Raw genomic sequence first — 18,106 nt, forward strand, 5'->3', positions numbered from 1 at the left:
ATTTTAGATGTGATATTTGGTTTAGACTGGTTGTCTCCGTGTTGTGTCATTCTGGACTATTACGCTAAGGCGGCTCTATTGGCTATGCCGAAAATGCCACGAATTGAGTGATGAGATTCGATGGATTATGTCCTATTGGAGTGGTTTTATATTTTGAAGACCCAGTGGACGCTTGGGGAGGATTGTCTTTCTTATTTGGGCTCTCGTGATGGATGTCAGCGTAGAGGCTCCTCATATTGATTCAGTTCTAGTGATGAGCAACTTTTCTGGATGTGTTTCCTGCTGCCGGGCATGTTGCTAGGCAAAGTTGTTGATTTCGGTATTGACTTGGTGCTGGGCACCGTATCGTATGGCACTAGCAAAATTAAAGGAGTTAAAGGAGCAGCTACAGGGTTTTCTTAATAAGGGGTTTGTTGGCAGGCCAATATGGATATGTTTTATAGCTTGAGTCGTCTTGGTTGGCTCCGAGTTGTAATGTTAAGGGATGTGTTGATTCAATTGTTATTGAGCTTATCAGTAATCTGGGGAGATCTATGAGTTACCTTTTTGTGTTGCGAGGCGTTATGATTTGTTGGTTATAGGCACGTATGGTGCGGTTCTATTGGGGTTTCATAGTGGAAGTCGAGGCGGAAGAGTAGTTGGATGTTGCTCGATGAATGGCGTATCGGTTATGTCCTTTTTGGTTTGTGTGGTGTATGTTATTTGCTTCACCATGGGTATGGTGATTTGCTTTGGTTCCAGACATCAAATTGCGCGTGGTTGTCAATTTCGAGCATAGTGACTTGAGATATTTCATGTAGACCAGTGTTTGGATAGGGTCGCGCATTGCAGAGAAAATATGTGGAGGTATGACCCTTCGGGTTAGATTCGTGTGTTCTGTTCCTATGATGTGAGACGAGTTCTCAGCCTTGTGTTGTGGTGGTACTGGTGAGCTTGAGATACACCTCTTTCATTTGAGTCATTTTCATGATTAAGTATGTTCAGACTGTTGCTTATTGGTGCGCGTAATGTGAAAGTTGTGGATTAGGCCTGTATTGATGTGTCTTGTCACCAGAGTAGTGTGTTGGATTAGAGGAGATCGTTGGGATCATTAATGAATACGAACGGATTCGATTTCAGCATGTTGGAAGGATAATATCGAGCTTCGACTAAGAAATTTACTGTGGTGTTTTCCAAAGGAGAAGTGGCTTCATGAATGGTTGATCTAGGAAATGGTTATGGTTTATTACGTGTTTCATTTATCATCGGCAGTATATGGAAGTGTTGGAATGAGACTTTAGTTGATTAGAGGTTTTGTATCGGTATTCGGTTGTTATGTGCAGCTGTTGTGATTAGAAGTTATCGCTGCAAGTTTTTGAGTTATGTGGTATATCATGTGATTGCACCTGAGATGGCAGATATGGTTTGTTACAGCTTGTTCGGACTTATTCACAGTATAAATGTGGGATTCTGATCGTATTGAGAATTTTAGGAGCAAAAATGTTGTTCTATGGTTTATGGACTAGGTTGGATTGTGAAATTTCATCTATATTGTATTATCAAACCTATGTGAGATAGGGTGACATGGGATCACTCCCGGGTATGTGCATGGTGAGGTTATTCAGCAATTGGCTAGCTTTTGGAACAACTCTGGGCGCGTTCGAGGACGAACATACGTTTAAGTGGGGGAGGATGTAACGACCCGAACGGTCGTTTAGAGCTTTTGCACTTTGATCGCCAGTTCTCGGGTATGACCTTCCCCGTGTGATGCATTATGACTTATGTAAATCGTTGGTTTTGGTTTTCAGGGTAATCGGAATGAATTTGAAAGAACAGTTCTCAGTTAAAGCTTAAAATTTGAAAGGTTTGACCAAGATTTGACCTGTTTGTATGTGAGCTCGGATTGTAGTTTTTATGGTTTGGTTAGCTTTGTTAGGTGATTTGGGACTTAGGAGCATGATCGAAATTCATTTTGGAGGTCCGTGCAAGGTTTAGGCATGAATTGACGAAGTTGAGATTTCGGCGTCTCCGGTTGATAGGTGGGATTTTGATATAGAGATCGGAATGAAATTCCGAAAGTTGTAGTAGTTTCGGCATGTCATTTTGGATGTGTGTGAAAATGTTTCAGGTCATTCGAACGTGGTTTGGTTGGGTTTTTTATCAAAAGCGTAATCTAGAAGATTTTGGGATTCTTACGCTTGAATCCGATGCAAAATTAGTATTTCGATGTTGTTTTGAGTGTTTCGAAGGTTGGAACAAGTTTGAATGATGTTATGGGATATGTTTGCATGTTTGGTTGAGGTCCCAAGGGCCTCGGGTGTGTTTCGGGAAATTAAAAGGATCAATTTCATGTTTTGAGAGTTGCAGAATTTGCAGGTTTCAGTTGCAGGCATTTTGTTCATTGCGGTCGCATAGGTTCTCTTGCAATAACCAAGAAGCTTTGGAGGGAGCAGTTCAATTGTGCTTCGCATTTGTATAAGTAGAGATGCGATCGCATAGTTGGGTGAAATTGTTGATCGCGAACGCGTAGGGAAGGTCGCGTTCGCATAGAGTAAAGTGGACCTGAGGTCTTCGTTGGAATTTGTTCATCGCGAACGCGGAGGGTTGTCCTCGATCGCATAGAGTCATATGGCAGTGTATTGCGTTCGCACGGATATGTTTGCGTTCACATAGGGTTAAATCTGAGAGCTGAGTTTTTGTGCTTCGCGATCGCGAAGGTTTTCCCGCGATCGCATAGAAGGAATTTTGGCCTGGGCAGAATGTTTTTATGCTCATCTTGTCCGCAATTTTGAGGCTTATTTCCTCCATAGTTGTTCATTTTTGGAGCTTTTTGAAGGAGATTGAAGAGGGTTTCAAGGGGAAACGCTTGGAGGTAAGATTTTTGTACTCAATACTCGATTCTTATGTGAATTCCACCTAGAAAATCATGAAATCTAAGCCAAAAATAGAAGAACTAGGGCTTGAAATTGGAGACCTAAAATTTGGGAATTTAAGGGCCATTTGTGGGTGGATTTTGATTTTCTTTGTATCTATGAACTCGTGAGAGGACGAGGATTCCATTGATGTTAATTTTATCGAGTTTCGAGATATGGGCCTGGGGGCCGGGTTTGAGCAATTTCGGGATTTTGATGTTAAATTGGATATTTTCGAGTGGGCTTCGATTCCTTGGAATATTTTAATGATTTTTGTACTAATTGTGGCTATAGCTGGAGCATCCGGAGGTCGATTCGTGCGGGCGAGGCATCGCGGGCTAGAGTTTGGACCGGATCGGTGAGTAATGATTGTAAATGAGGTTCTGAGGGTTTGAAACCCCGGATTGCACATCGTAGTGCTATATTGAGGTGAGACACGCTGGATGACGGGCGTGGGGTCGTGCACTATTGGGGATTGTGACTTGTTCCGCCCCGCTTGATGATTTTACCGCGTATTTTGACTGAAACTTATTTGCTATCATCATGAATTGGGCTGACTGCCATATTTGGGCTTCGTGCTAGTTATTTGAACCCTTCGAGGATTGTTGTTGATATTTCCTCACTATTTTGATTTATGCTTGAACTCAGTCATGTATTTTCCACTGTTTTCAAAACTCAACCAAGTTTATTTTGCTTTAACACTTGAAATGATATTTCCAATAATATTTTTGGGCTGAGCATCATATTTTACTGTTTTTCGAGTCGCTTATGTGATTTTGACTGAGTAAGGCCGAGGGCCTATATTGTGAGGATACTCTTGGATCGGGCTGCACGCTGTAGCAAAGAGATACTGAATTGATTATAAGGTCGAGGGCCTGAGATATGTACGCCATGAGGTGGCTTGTGATTGATATGAGGCTGAGGGCCTAGATTTGATGCCACGATATGGCTTGATATTGCGCTTGGGCCGTAAGGGGCCCCTCCCGGAGTCTGCACACCCCCAGTCAGCGCGGGTACCCATTGTGATGTGAGATTGAGCCCGAGGGGCTGGTATTGTTCTGAGATTGAGTCCGAGGGGCTAGTACCGTTCTGAGATGTTGCCCGAGGGGCGGATTTGATGACATTGTGCCCGAGGGGCAAACCTTATGTGTTTATCCTTTCTTACTTGTCTGCCACTTATCTATTTATTTGTGTATTTGTGCCCAAGGGGTGGAGATTCTGTGCTTATCTGCACTAATTGCTTGCATTCATTTGCTAAACTGTTGAAAAGTCATTTTTAAAGAAGTTTAAAATGAGTTAAGAGGTTTGAAGAGATTTCATAGCTTCACTAATTTCTTAAATGGTTTTATACTGCTTCTTTACAGCATGTTGATATGCTTTACGTGATTTCTTACTAATCAGTTCTTATTTACCTTTATTACTCACTGAGTTGGAGTACTTACTTTACTCCCTGTACCTTGTGTGCAGATTCAGGTATTTATACACCCGGTATCGGGTTTTGGCTGATTGGAGGCAGAGTCATCGGAGTTTAGCGAGGTGGCTGTTGTTGTTCCTTGCACAGCCTTTCTCCCTCTTCATTCATTAGTTTTGTTTTGTATATTTCAGACCTTTCAGTTGTATTTATACCCCAAGTAGATGCTCGTGGCTTGTGATACCCCGGTTAGGGCTGTGTCGGGTTATACTTCCGCTAATTATTATCATTAAACCATGTTTAAATTGCTTATGTATTTTTTAACTGATTTAATAAGGTGAATTGGGCTTAGTTGGCTGGCCTTGTCTTCACAAGAGGCACCATCACGACCGGGTTGAGGTTTGGGTCGTGACAAGTACCCTGTGTTAGTGATATTATGAGGCTCGTGACACTCTGAGATGTTAATAGAGAATGCCGTACCCTATGTTGGCACTAAACCAGGGGATGTAGTACTCTGTGTTTGGCAATAAGATGAAGCTCGTGGCTCTCTGAGATGCTACTAGGAAATGTCGTACCCTACGTTGGCAACGATAAATACAACCAAGGGATGTAGTACCCTGTGTTGGTAATACAATAACGCTTGTAGCTTTGTGAGTTGCTACTAGGGAATGTCGTACCCTATGTTGGCAATAAAGTAAGGCTCGTGGCACTTTGAGATGCTACTAGGGAATGTCACACCCTATGTTGGCAAGAAAATGAGGCTCGTGGCGCTCTGATGCTACTAGGGGATGTCGTACCCTATGTTGGCAATAAAACGAGGCTCATGGCACTATAAAATGCTACTAGGGAATGTTGTAACCTATGTCGAGAGAAAGTAACGCAGCTAGGGGATGTAGTATCCTGTGTTGGCAATAATATGAGGCTCGTGGCGCTCTGAAATGTTACTAGGGAATGTTGTACCCTATGTTGGCAATTTAATGAGGCTTGTGGCACTCTAAGATGCTACTTGGGAATGTCGTACCCTCTGTTGGCAGAACAATGCAGCCAGTGGATGTAGTACCCTATGTTGGTAATAAAGTGAGGCTCGTGGCACTCGGGATGCTATTAGGGGAATCTTATACCCTATGTTTGGCAATAAAGTGAGGCTTGTGGCTCTCTGAGATTCTACTAGGGAAGGTTGTACCCTATGTCAGCAATAAGTAATTCAGCCAGGGGATGTAGTACCCTGTGTTGGCAATAAGGTGAGGCTCGTGGCACTCGATATGCTACTAGGGAATGTCGTACCCTATGTTTGCAATAAAATGAGGCTCGTGGCGCTCTCAAATACTACTAGGGAATGTAGTACCCTATGTCATCAATAAGGTTAGGCTCGTGGCACTCGGGATGCTACTAGGGAATGTCGTACCCTATGTTTGCGATAAAATGAGGCTCGTGGCGCTCTCAAATACTACTAGGGAATGTTATACCCTATGTTGGCAGAAAATAATGCAGCTAGGGTGTGTAGTACCCTGTGTTGGTGATAAGATGAGGCTCGTAGCACTCTGAGATGCTACTAGGGAATGTCGTACCCTATGTTAGCAATAAAAATGCAACTAGGGGATATAGTACCCTGTGTTGGAAATAAGGTGAGGCTCTTGGTTCTCTAATATTCTAATAGGTAATGTTGTACCCAATGTTTGGTATAAGAAATGCAATCAAGGGATGTAGTACCCTGTGTTGGTAATAAAATAAGGCTTGCAATGCTCTAAGATGATACTAGGGAATGTCGTACCCTATGTTGGCAGAAAGTAATGCAGCCGGGGATGTAGTGCCCTAAGGCGAAGATAGGGTATTCCATATAATGAAACTAAAAATAACACGATTACATGTATATAAGAAGGAAATCAAGGATTTGACTATTTCACTTGGTGATGTTTGTCCTTGCCCGAATTGTTTCCTAAAATTGCTCTGTTCATGTTTTGAACAAAGAAAGATTTGTTAGTTTAAAAATGGTGGTTAGTTTATGGCTTTGATCTATTGAGCAACTTGATCTAGTGTCCATTGCACTTGTTAGAATAGCTGGCTCTGTCAATGGTCGTACAAATTACCGAGAGATTCCATCTTTACTTTCTAGAGATCTTCTTTCTCAATATCAAAACCTGCATATTTTGCGCCTATCCCCATTTGTGTCTGTAGTGCAAACAACCTTGCTCCAAAAACAACTTTTAACTAAGTAGCTTTTGTTGACCCTTGAAACATTATTCAGTCCTTCAAGCCTTTTGCTCGTTAGGGAAAATCAAAGATAGCTTTATGTCTTTGCCCATGTTGTTCATGCCCAGAAAGTTTCGCTTCATATAACAGGGAAACTGTAACCAATTTTGCGGCCTTTTCTTTGCTTCGCTTTGACAAAATTAGACTGAAAGGGACTCAAAAAGAATAGTACGAAAGAAAACAAGTAGGTGAACTAATAGATATTACAACTTAATCAAGAAGTGTCCCTTTCAGAGAAGAAAAATAAAAATAAAAAGGACTTATCTGGAGGAATATGCTGACTTCAATGAACATGACATGCACTTTGGACTAGATGACCGATCCGTCTGAACCGTCTAATTCTCAAAATCTGTTGTAAACTTCACTTTAGCCGTCTCTCACGCTGTAGGAGGGGCCCAAACTCCTGCTACTCACACTCCGGAGCAGGTAGCTCCCCAGATGCAGACTCTAGCAGTGCAACCAGTTGGAGCAGTTCAGCCGGGTGTGGTAGCTCAGACCGGCGATGGAGCAGCTATGCCTGTCGATGCTTTGTGGAGGCTGGATAGGTTCACCAAGCTCTTGACTTCTACTTTCAGTGGTGCATCTACTAAGGATCTCAGGATTATCTAGACAGCTGCCACGAGGTTCTCAGGAACATGGGTATTGTTGAGACCAATGGGGTCGATTTTTCTACTTTTCGCTTGTCTGGATCCTCCAAGACTTGGTGGAGGGATTATTGCTTAGCTAGACCAGTCGGATCGCCAGCCTTGACTTGGGAGCAGTTTATTCAGCTATTTCTGGAGACGTTTCTCCCTATTATTCAGAGAGAGGCCTATCGGAGGCAGTTTGAGGGCCTCCAGCAGGGTTCCATGACTGTTACACAGTATGAGACCAGGTTCATCGACTTGGCTCGCCATGCTCTTATCATACTTCCTACCAAGAGAGAGAGGGTTAGGAGGTATATTGACGGTCTTATTCAGCCGATTCGTCTTTAGATGGCTTGGCAGGCTGGGAGTGAGATTACTTTTCAGGAGGCGGTCAATGTGGCCAGGAGAGTGGAGATGGTTTTGTCGTAGGGAGGTGGTCATGGGTCAGATAAGAGACCCTGTCATTCAGGTAGATTCAGTGGTGCCTCGTCTGGAGGCAGAGATTTAAATGGTAGAGGCCATCCTCCTAGACCTTTTTAGTCAGCTCTTCAGGTTCTCACGGTGCTTCAGGTGGTCGTGGTTCTCACATGTAGTATTCTGATCAGTAACCCTATAGTGCGCCACCAGCTTCTATTAGTGCACCGCCGCTCCAGAGTTTTCGGGGTGGTCATTCAGGTCGCCAGGGTCAGTCTCAGTTTCCTCAGCCGCAACATTTAGGTGGATGTTATGAGTGTGGTGAGTATGGTCATATTGTACTCAGTCGTAGCAGTAGGGTTCCCGTGTTATGGTTCAGGCACCAGGTGTTCCATAGACCGCCCAGCCAGTTAGAAGTGGGGGTAGAGGTGCTAGAGGTAGAGGTATAGGATTTAGAGGTGGAGCTCAGACTGCTAGAGGTAGAGGCCAGCCAGCTACAGGTCGTCCCAGAGATGTAGTCCAGGGTGGTGGGGCCTAGCCCCGATGTTATGCTCCTCCAGCCAGGCCCGAGGCTGAGGCTTCAGATGCGGTTATCACAGGTACTGTTCTGGTTTGTGATAGAGATGCTTCAGTGTTATTTGATCCAGGGTCTACATACTCGTACGTGTCATCTTATTTTGCACTGTATCTGGTTATGCCTAGTGATTCATTGAGTGTTCCCGTTTATGTGTCTATGCCGGTGGATGATTCTATTGTGGTAGATCAAGTCCATCGTTCCTGTGTAGTTGTGATTGGGGGTCTTGAGACTCGAGTAGATTTGTTGCTTCTGGACATGGTTGATTTCGATGTTATATTAGGGATGGACTGGTTATCACCTTACCATGCTATCTTGGACTGTCATGCCAAGACTGTGACCTTAGCTTTACCGGGTATGCCTCTTTTAGAGTGGAGAAGGACTCCTGGTCATTCTACCCATAGTGTAATCTTTTATGTAAAGGCTAGGAGCATGGTCGAGAAGGGGTGTTTGGCCTATTTGGCATATGTTCGTGATTCCAGTGTTGAGGTTCCATCTATTGATTCTATGCCTGTTGTTCGTGAGTTCCCTAAGGTATTCCCTTCAGACCTGCCGGGTATGACACCCGACAGGGATATTGACTTTTGCATTTATTTGGCTCCGGGCACTCAGCCCATTTCTATCCCGCCGTATCGTATAGCCCCGCCGGAGTTGAAGGAGTAGTTACAAGACTTGCTGGAGAAAGGTTTCATTAGACCTAGTGTTTTGCCTTGTGGTGCACCGATGTTGTTTGTTAAGAAGAAGGACGGGTCGATGAGAATGTGTATTGATTACCGGCAGTTGAACAAGGTTACAATCAAGAATAAGTATCCATTGCCAATGATTGATGATTTGTTTGATCAGCTTCAGGGTGCCAAGGTATTTTCAAAGATTGACTTGAGATCTGGCTACCATCAGTTGAGGATTAGGGCATCCGATGTCCCTAAGACAGCTTTCTGCACTCGGTACGGGCATTATGAGTTTTTGGTAATGTCATTCGGGTTGACAAATGCCCCAATAGCTTTTGGAGTCACCTCGATTTGTGTGCAAAGTCTGGGCACGTAGCCGAAAAGCTTAAATATAATAACCTGTGAAAAATGATAAGTTTTGACTGTAAAATAAGCTGATTTAACTTCAGTCAACGTTTTGGGTAAACGGACCCAGACCCGTGATTTGACGGTTCTGGATGGTCCGTAGGAAAATATGGGACTTGGGCGTATGCCCCGAATCGAATTCCGAGGTTCTAAGCCCGAGAAATGAGTTTTTAAATAAAATTATTTTTTGAAATTGTTTAAAGGAATTTGAAATGAAATTTGATTAGAACATGGTGGTATCGGGCCCGTATTTTGGTTCCGGCACCCGATATAAGGCTTATATATGATTTAAGATATTTCTATAAAATTTGGTAAAAAACGGATGTCATTTGACGTGATTCGGACCTAAATTGCTAAAGTTGATGTTTTATGAAGTTTGAGAAAAATTCTTTGATTTTGAGGTTTAATTCGTTGTTATTGAGGTTATTTTGGCGATTTGATCGCACGGTTAAGTTCGTATGATGTTGTTGAGTTAGTAAGTGTGTTTGGTTAGGTGTCCCGAGGGCTCGGGTGTGTTTCGGATGTGTTTCGGGAAGTTTTGGACTTAGGAAAAAACTACAGGTTTTCAGCTGTTAGGATTCTGATGTGTCCTTCTTCGCATTCGCGGGAGAACCCTCGAGAACACGATGTGTTAAATTTTGTTGAAGGGAATTCCTTCTACGCGAACGCGTAGCTCAGGTCGTGAACGCGAGGCAGTGGGGGGTTATCCCTTCGCGAACGCGGTCCTGGCCACGCGAACGCGAAGGTTAAATGAGCCTGGGCGGGGGTGGGGCATTTGTCTTACACGAACGCGACCCATTGGACGCGAACGCGAGGGATCGAGGAGATCCTTCTCCGCGAACGCAAGCCCGTTTACGCGAATGCAAAGGTCTATAGGCCTGACTCATCGCGAACGCGAAGAACATTTTTGCCCAGTTATTTTAAAGTCTCAAAAACAGAACACTTACGGGATTTTTACAAAATTTCATAAACCTCTTCTTCTCCAAAGCTCTTATGCGATTTTTGAAGCATTTCCTCACCATAATCTCTTGGGTAAATAATCTTTAACTTGTTTTCTTCCATTTTTATCAACATCCACTAGATTTCTAGGCCTAAAACATGTAATTAAGAGAAGAAAATTAGAGATATGGGTAGAATTAGGGCTTTTTGATTAATTGCGATTTAGACCTCGTTTTGGGGTCGAATTCTGGAACTAATTATATATTCGGGCTCGTGGATGAATGGGGGATCGGATTTTGGTTCGAACATCATGTTTTGACCAAGCGGGCCCGGGGTCGATTTTTGAATTTTTGGGAAGAATGATTAGAAAGCTATAATTAGGCATTGGAATTGAATTGTTTAGCGTTTATTGATGCTATGAAGTCGATTATGTATTGATACAATTGATTTGGAGCCGAATTCGAAAGGAAGGCGGTATTTGAGGATTGAGTTGGTCGTGGAAGTTTGAGGTAAGTGTTCGGTCTAACCTTAGCTTGAGGGATTAGGAGTTGAGTCCTATTTGCTATTTGTTTCTTGTTGAGTACGACGTATAGGCATGGTGACGAGTATCTATACGTTAGTGTCGAACATGACCGTGAGTCTTAAATTGATCATTGTTGTATTCTTAAATGATACTATGGATGCTTTAGTGGGTAAATCCTTGATATTGAGCAAAGGCTTAGTTATTTTCATGGAATCTACTTGTGATTGAGTAATGGTGATAACTGAGATGAGTAGGAGTTGAGTTAAGATTGGTTATAGCTAATTCTCCCTTGCCGGGACGCATATACTTGTGCTGTTGAATTCACTTGCCGAGATAGTGTAGTTTATGGTTGATCCCTTGCCGGGACGGTTATTATGATTAATGTTGACTGTATATTTGGAACGGGTTGTGCGCCGCAACATTTTTATTATATATATATAAGGATCGGGTTGCACGCCGCAACATTATTATATATGGATCGAGTTGCATGCCGCAACAATGCTATGTTGGATCAGGTTGCATCTCACAACAAATATTATATTGGATCAGCGCTGTAACAGTTAAATAGATGGATCGGGTTGCACGCTGCAACACTGTTAAATGATAAGGGGTCGGGCTGCACACCGCAACAGTAGTATTATTGTATTATTGTAGATATTTCACTTTCCTTTCAGATTTCTATTTAGTTTCTGCTAGATTTGATATGTTCCCCGAAGCATGTACCCCCTCCCTTTAAACTGCTTATTTCCTGTTTATTTTTCTACCATATATTATATAACTGCACAGGTTTATCTGGAGTCTGGTCCTAGCCTCGTCACTACCTCACCGGGGTTAGGCCAGACACTTACCAGCACATGGGGTCAGTTGTGCTGATGCTACACTCTGCACTCTGTGCAGATACCGGATCAGCACTGGGTCAGTAGCATTAGGGGAGCCAGCCTTCAATCCACCGAGATTCCGAGGCAGTCCTGCAGGCGTCCACAGGCCCGACGTCTATTCTTTCTATTTTTATGTCCTGTTATCATTTGTATCCGAGACAGACTGTGTTTTTTCTTTCAAACATTTGTATGTAGTGATCATAGAAGGTCTGTGAATGTTGTGACACTGGTTTCTGGGTAGAGACATATGTTGGCTTTTCTTGTATTTATTTTGGTATTATAATCCTCTAAGTCTTTCGCTTAATTTTCATCTTCCGCTATTATTTAAATGTTTGTCACCTGTTAATATAAGTTGTAAAAAGGATTAAAATGAAAGAGAAATTCTGTTGATTGCCTAACTTCTACGAGTAGGCGCCATCACGACTCCCGAGGGTGGGAAATTCGGGCCCTGACAATAGTAATAGCAATTGTTAAATCCATCCATTCAACAAGAAAATTACTTACCGTATAGCCAGTGTTGTGCCCAAATTGTGTCATACCTTGGCTTCTGATAGTACAACGGTCAATTTATAAGATAGCAGTTGCATGAATGATTTCTTCGTATACTACATTGTGTGTTGTATGATCATCATTGCTATCAAATATTGGCGGTCGGATCAACAATTTCACAGAATTCGAGTTTGTTGCTCGGGATAAAGCAACATAAAGTTGACCGTGGGAAAAAATAGGCTCTTGTAAATAAATTCCAACAAAATCTAACGTCTGACCTTGAGCTTTATTTATAGCCATAGAAAAATATAATCTAATAGGGAATTGTGTTCTTTTGAAAGGAATAGGTATTTTTTCATCTTGTGAAGATAACAACGGTATTGTCGGAATAAATACATGTGTGTTTTTTAAATCCCCGCTTGCAATTTTAGCACTTATAATATTCCTTTAAAATTACAACATACAAGTCATGTACCATTACATAAGCCTTCGCACGGATTTAAATTTCGCAATAACATAACAGGACAACTTTTTTTCAAAGTTAATTTATACGGAGGTAAACCAGCAGGGTGTAAGCTATGCAAAAAAATTTCATATTGACTTTGATCATTTGTTTCAGTAGTTTCATCAAATACATCATATGTCCTAGAATCACCCAATAATTGAGTTATGAGCATATCATTCATTTCATCAACAAAGTCATTTTTTGTTGTCAGAATAATACGAGAAGATGTAGAAGACATATTACAAGGAGATGCATAAAAATCTGGATAAGTTACTCTAAATAAAAGATTCAACGATTCTTTTTCACTAATAAAAGGAACAATGAAACAATTAGGGATTTCAATCTTACCTTGCCAATTTGTTTTTTCTTTTCCGCTCCCTATTTTCATCAAATATTCAAAAAATCAGGATCTGTTCTTGCTCGCATATTTACTGATAATCCCAATTTTTTGAGTCGATTCCAAATGTTAGAACATTGCAAGCTTTCTTCTATGAAGTCCTCTTTTTTTCCACTACGAACAACTGAAAGAGTTTGCCTGAAATCACTACCAAGAACAACAACTTTCCCACCAAATATTATCTCCGTATCCATTAGATCTTTCAATAGTAAATCAAAAGCCTCTATCAATTCTTTTTTGGCCATTGATACTTCATCCCATACTATTAATTCGGCATCTTGTATAAATAATGCAAGTGAACTTTGTTTACTAATATTACATGAGAATTGTCCATCAATATCAATAGGAATTTTAAAATGGGAGTGAGCAGTTCGTTCTCCGGAAAGAGTTGAAGCTGCAACACCAGAGGTTGTTGCTAAAGCTACAAATCCTTTTGATTGTATAGCAGCAAGTAATGCACTATACAAAAAAGTTTTTCCTGTTCCTCCAGGACCATCTATAAAAAAAGCTTCAGGTTTAGTTTTAAATATTCTATCAAGAATTATATTATATGCTTCTCATTGTTTATTGTTCAATTTGGTTTCCAATAACAAATCTTCGTCTCTAACAATTCTATTTCTTTCAAAATGAGAATCTTGGGCCTCTTTAGTAGCTAATGAAGCTGAAATTCTTTCAGGTACAAGCGTAAATTCATTTATGTCATGACCCATTGAATGCAAAATATCATTAATATGGTTTAAAGTCATATGACGAATCTGTTTCTTGTTCAAATTTGGCATAATATTAAAGTCTTCAGACATAGAATCTTCAAATTTGTCCCAAAGTACTTTCGGATTTGTAGGATTACAATAGACCAACAATGTAGCAAATAAACGTCTTAAACTATAAGGCATCTGATATCTTACAGTTTCTGACATACATTTAACCAAGTTATTATTGCATTGTCGTAATCTTTTTTTTTCTGCGGCTTCTCTAAATGTACCACAACATACTCCATTTACACTTAGCAAATGTTGATATGATTTTGGTCCTCTAATATTCATTAATAACAATCGAAGATAGTATCTTTCCCCCTCTGTAGGATGACATGTCATAATACGTCCAATAACAGTACCCCATTATCGACGTGTCCACATCCTATATTATTTATACCATACAAAATATTGTGAAAATTCTTTGTAAAGTAACTTAGATTTTTAGCATCTTTATTTTCTCTGTTCATCAAAAAAAAATCCGTCAACATTGTTTTTCTAATCATGAGATTACTTACAATTGTATTTATGGTCTGTGTGGTTTTAAAAGAAATAAATTATTGTCCTTCAAGATGTAGCTGAAGATGGTAAACAACTGGGCTCATTTTGCTAATGGGAAAATCAAATAAACGCCACGTTGATTCCGATGGCGAAACCCATCCAATGGATTGATATTGATTGATCTCATCTATTTCAATATTTGGATCATCAGCATGTACGAAAAAAGCAATTTTATCATGTCCCTTGCAAATATATTTATAAAGATATTTGACAACTTTAATATCAGAATAAACTTTAACATTAATATGACAATTAAATTTGCCCAGCATATATGGATTTTAAGGAACCACCCAGCGGTTATCAAGAAGTTGTCCTCTAATATTTACAACTTTGCCGGTATTTCATCTTTGATATATTGGATACCCATCTTTTCCATTTGATGTGTGATCGGCAAATTCCTTTGGATATTCAAACTTACAATATCCTTTTTTCTGTACAAGGACATTTAGGATTTAAGGTACCACAAGGTCCATACATCATATGTTTAGTAACAACTGTATACAAGTAATCATACGTATCAAAATCAGGCAGTTCATCACAAACAATTTTATTATAAGCTTCTGGAGTTAACAATTTATATTCATTGTTGAGTATGATAAAAAAATGAGCATGTGAAAGACCGCGCTTTTGAAATTCAATAGTGTACATAAAAGCAGCAACTCTTCCAAATATGTTTCTCTTTAGTATATTCGTTTTCATCTCTTATACCTTCGTTCTAAACACTCGACTAACTAAATCAGGCCGATTTTGTACCTCATTTGTTACAAATAAATGTTCTTCTATTTCAAGTCAATATGGATTACATGTCATTGTCAAAAATATATCAGATTTTCCAAAATGTTGCATTAACGCAATAACGTCCATATATCTTCGGCGCATATCTCTAAGACCTCCTACAAAACTCACAGGAAGAAAACTTTATTTACTATATTTGATGCATCTCTCTCTCCATGTCTTAGAACATCAAGAATCCTCGCTAATGCATCAACTTAAAATAAATCTTAATTAAGTGAATAGAAATCTAACCTTTGAGTCTCAAGCTTGATTAATTGATCAACTGAGTACTGTTGAAATGCTCTCCCAGCATGCAGAACTCCGTTTTCTTCGTCATCCCTCATTTGAAGCTTATAACAGTAATATTTACAGCAAGATACAATATTTCTTTTTCATTTCTTTTTTTGCAGAAGTTCCGCTTCCATATCAAGAAGCATGTCAATTGAGCACATATTTTCTACACTCGGAAGTTGGTCGTGTTCACAGTAAATTCCAGTACTAATAGTATTGTTCGTTTGAATAATCTTTTTAATACCACAGTGCCATCCATTCTATCCATAAGGAAATAGTAATGGATACTGCAATAACAGCCGTAGTAATAATTTACCAACTGGCTCTTACAACTATGCGTATAAATTCGAATGTGCGGTAAATAAATATTGGAACTACTCTCATCTTCTATCTATATTGTTGCTACTTCTGACAATGTTGGTAAGTTGTATGTTCTTTGATCTAAACTAGAGTCAGACTTAAGCTCAATATAGAAGTTGGATAATTCTGAAATATCTGTTAACGATTTCAAGAAAATGCAGTATGGGTTCATTTTTAAAGTGTCCATCAAAGTTCTGATAACTGATTCATTAAGCTTGTCAGAGAATGCCATTCGATTCACTATTTCATTATTTGTATCATAGAAATACAATTGTAGATTTTTAGTCGGCTGACTCGATGGGACCAAGTTATTTAAAAAATGATACATTTTTCCTTAAACTCTAAATGTATAAATACCACAATTTCTTCTCGCTAAATCTCTATCATATTTCACTCCAAGAGAAGTAAATGCGACCATATTATTATACATTCTAACATAAGTGCGAAAATGTTGACATTCCTCAGAGTTTCCTAAATAAAGATTTAGCAATTCAGTAGGCATTCCATAGTGAACCAATTTCACTGAACCATTGTCACAACAAAACCCCGACGGTTCATATTGAAATCTTTTGGCTCTACAAAATTCACAGTTCAATACGGGTTTGAGTCTAAAAGAGCTAGTAGGCAATTCATTAGTGTTGTAACGATCCAATATTCTATTTTTACGACCTGTGTATCTCAAATTTTACTGAAGGAAAATATATCAGCTCAAAGGAAAAAATAATTAAAATGGTTTGAAGGGTAGCTAAAAACAAACCTTTCTTTGTTGTTGTATGCGACATAATGGTGTATTATTTGGTGCACGTTCCTGACGTGGACCCTAACATATAAGGAATTATCACATAAGTATGGATATGTCAAAAAACTACAAATAACACCATTGTTCCAGGCTTACCAACTTCAAAAATGCAGGAGCTACTACTTATATCTCTGCCATTATTAGAAATAACGGAAGCATCAACTGAGTGCACATTTGGTAAGACAGACAAAGAGAAAACAAGTTAGTCACATCACATTGATGTGTGAACATATAAACTAAAATATACACATATAAGAAGCAAGTTATTAACTAAAAAATAATACTGTACTAACTTGTTTCCAAGAGAGAAGATGAGGCTCCTCTTACACCAACTATATTCTCGATCCACTCTTTGCTAAATTGACAGGCAGTTGGTACCTCCGTGGAATTACCAATAGGATTATATGTTGTAGAATGAAGGTATACCATTCGTCGTTGCATTAAGTTTAATTCTCTTCTGTCTGCTAACATCTCTCTATATATTTTACGGGACGCCTCTTTCTTCAGAGCATTGACGCTTCCCTTTTTTTGTTGGCATGTGGAATCAATATTTTTTTCAAGTGTAGGCATCTTTTTATAGTCACAAAACTTGATCGCTGCCAAAAAAATGAAGAAACTTCTGTTAAAGTTGCTAAATTGCTCTACACAAACCATTATCAGACTATGAAAACAAATATGCATGAGAAATTACAACATCTCATTTTGATACACCAGTAAATTGACTCTAACAACAAACTAATGTCAGCCCTCCATTGATCCAGCTTCCAACCTCTTCCCCTAATCATCATAAGGCTAAAGAAATCAAAATTGACAACAACTTATGCCCATATTGGTGAAACTAATAATTTTCCTTTCAAAGGCATCCAACTGAATGAATGAACTATGATAACCAAAAATAAAGAAAACCTATATTTTTTTAAAATTCTGACTTAAATCATCTTCCAAGCAGTAGTATGATATAATTTAGCCCAAGAAAAATGAGAACAAAAGCCATTAATACTCCTCAAGACAACGGGGATAAAAATAAATCACAAACACTTAAAAGATAGAGAAGACAGAAATATGCATAACAAATTTAATAGAAATAGTAATTCATTGAAGAATTTATTCAAACACTTAGAGAAGAGAAGGCATTGGTAGTAATTTTATACCTTCAAAGGCCACCACTAACTATTAGCACGTCTAATGGAAAGATGAGAATACGAACTCCTGAATTTGTATATATATAAATTTGTTATGAGCTGATAATTTTTTTTTAAAAAAAAAGAAAAGAAATGAAAATAAAGAAAAGCATTCATAATCAGTCCCAGAAAAGATGAATATCATTCACAGCGTCTATAGTACATTTTATATGTAAATTTATGGCAATTTGCTATATATCTTGTAAAACAATAGTACGAAATAATTTAATTTAACTTAAGTACAATTAATAATTTTGCATAACAAAGATCCTAACTTGGAGAACTTAGCTAAAAGGGGAAAAGCAGAAAACGGCATACCAAAAGACACAACTTTCAAACCTGTATTTAAGGTAAATTTGAGTCTGTTTAGTAAATTGAAACTAAAAAATATCTTGGGAAACTTAGCGAAAAGGAAAAG

General features: G+C 39.3%; 1 protein-coding gene across 1 annotated transcript; it reads right to left on the reverse strand.

Annotated features, from left to right (window-relative positions):
- Nucleotides 1-12,960: 12,960 nt before the first annotated feature.
- Nucleotides 12,961-16,936, reverse strand: LOC104234419 (ATP-dependent DNA helicase RRM3-like). Its single transcript, XM_009787980.1, has 3 exons — nt 16,801-16,936; nt 16,604-16,669; nt 12,961-13,466 (listed from the first exon to the last, which is right to left on the reverse strand). Exons 1-3 carry the CDS (start codon nt 16,934-16,936, stop codon nt 12,961-12,963), a joined length of 708 nt encoding a protein of 235 aa, XP_009786282.1.
- Between the last annotated feature and the right edge of the window lie 1,170 nt (nt 16,937-18,106).

The sequence above is a fragment of the Nicotiana sylvestris genome, chromosome 11 (assembly GCF_000393655.2).
Source record: "Nicotiana sylvestris chromosome 11, ASM39365v2, whole genome shotgun sequence".
In the NCBI taxonomy this organism is placed as follows: Eukaryota; Viridiplantae; Streptophyta; class Magnoliopsida; order Solanales; family Solanaceae; genus Nicotiana; species Nicotiana sylvestris.

Excerpts from the sequence above, each read along its gene's own strand:
- LOC104234419 (XM_009787980.1), bottom strand. The coding sequence starts at position 16,936 with ATGGTATACCTTCATTCTACAACATATAATCCTATTGGTAATTCCACG. Across the intron at positions 16,670-16,800 it reads ATCTTCTCTCTTGGAAACAA|TTGATGCTTCCGTTATTTCT; the intron begins GTTAGTACAGTA and ends ATGTGCACTCAG. Across the intron at positions 13,467-16,603 it reads CTCCTGCATTTTTGAAGTTG|ATGGTCCTGGAGGAACAGGA; the intron begins GTAAGCCTGGAA and ends CTTTTTTTATAG.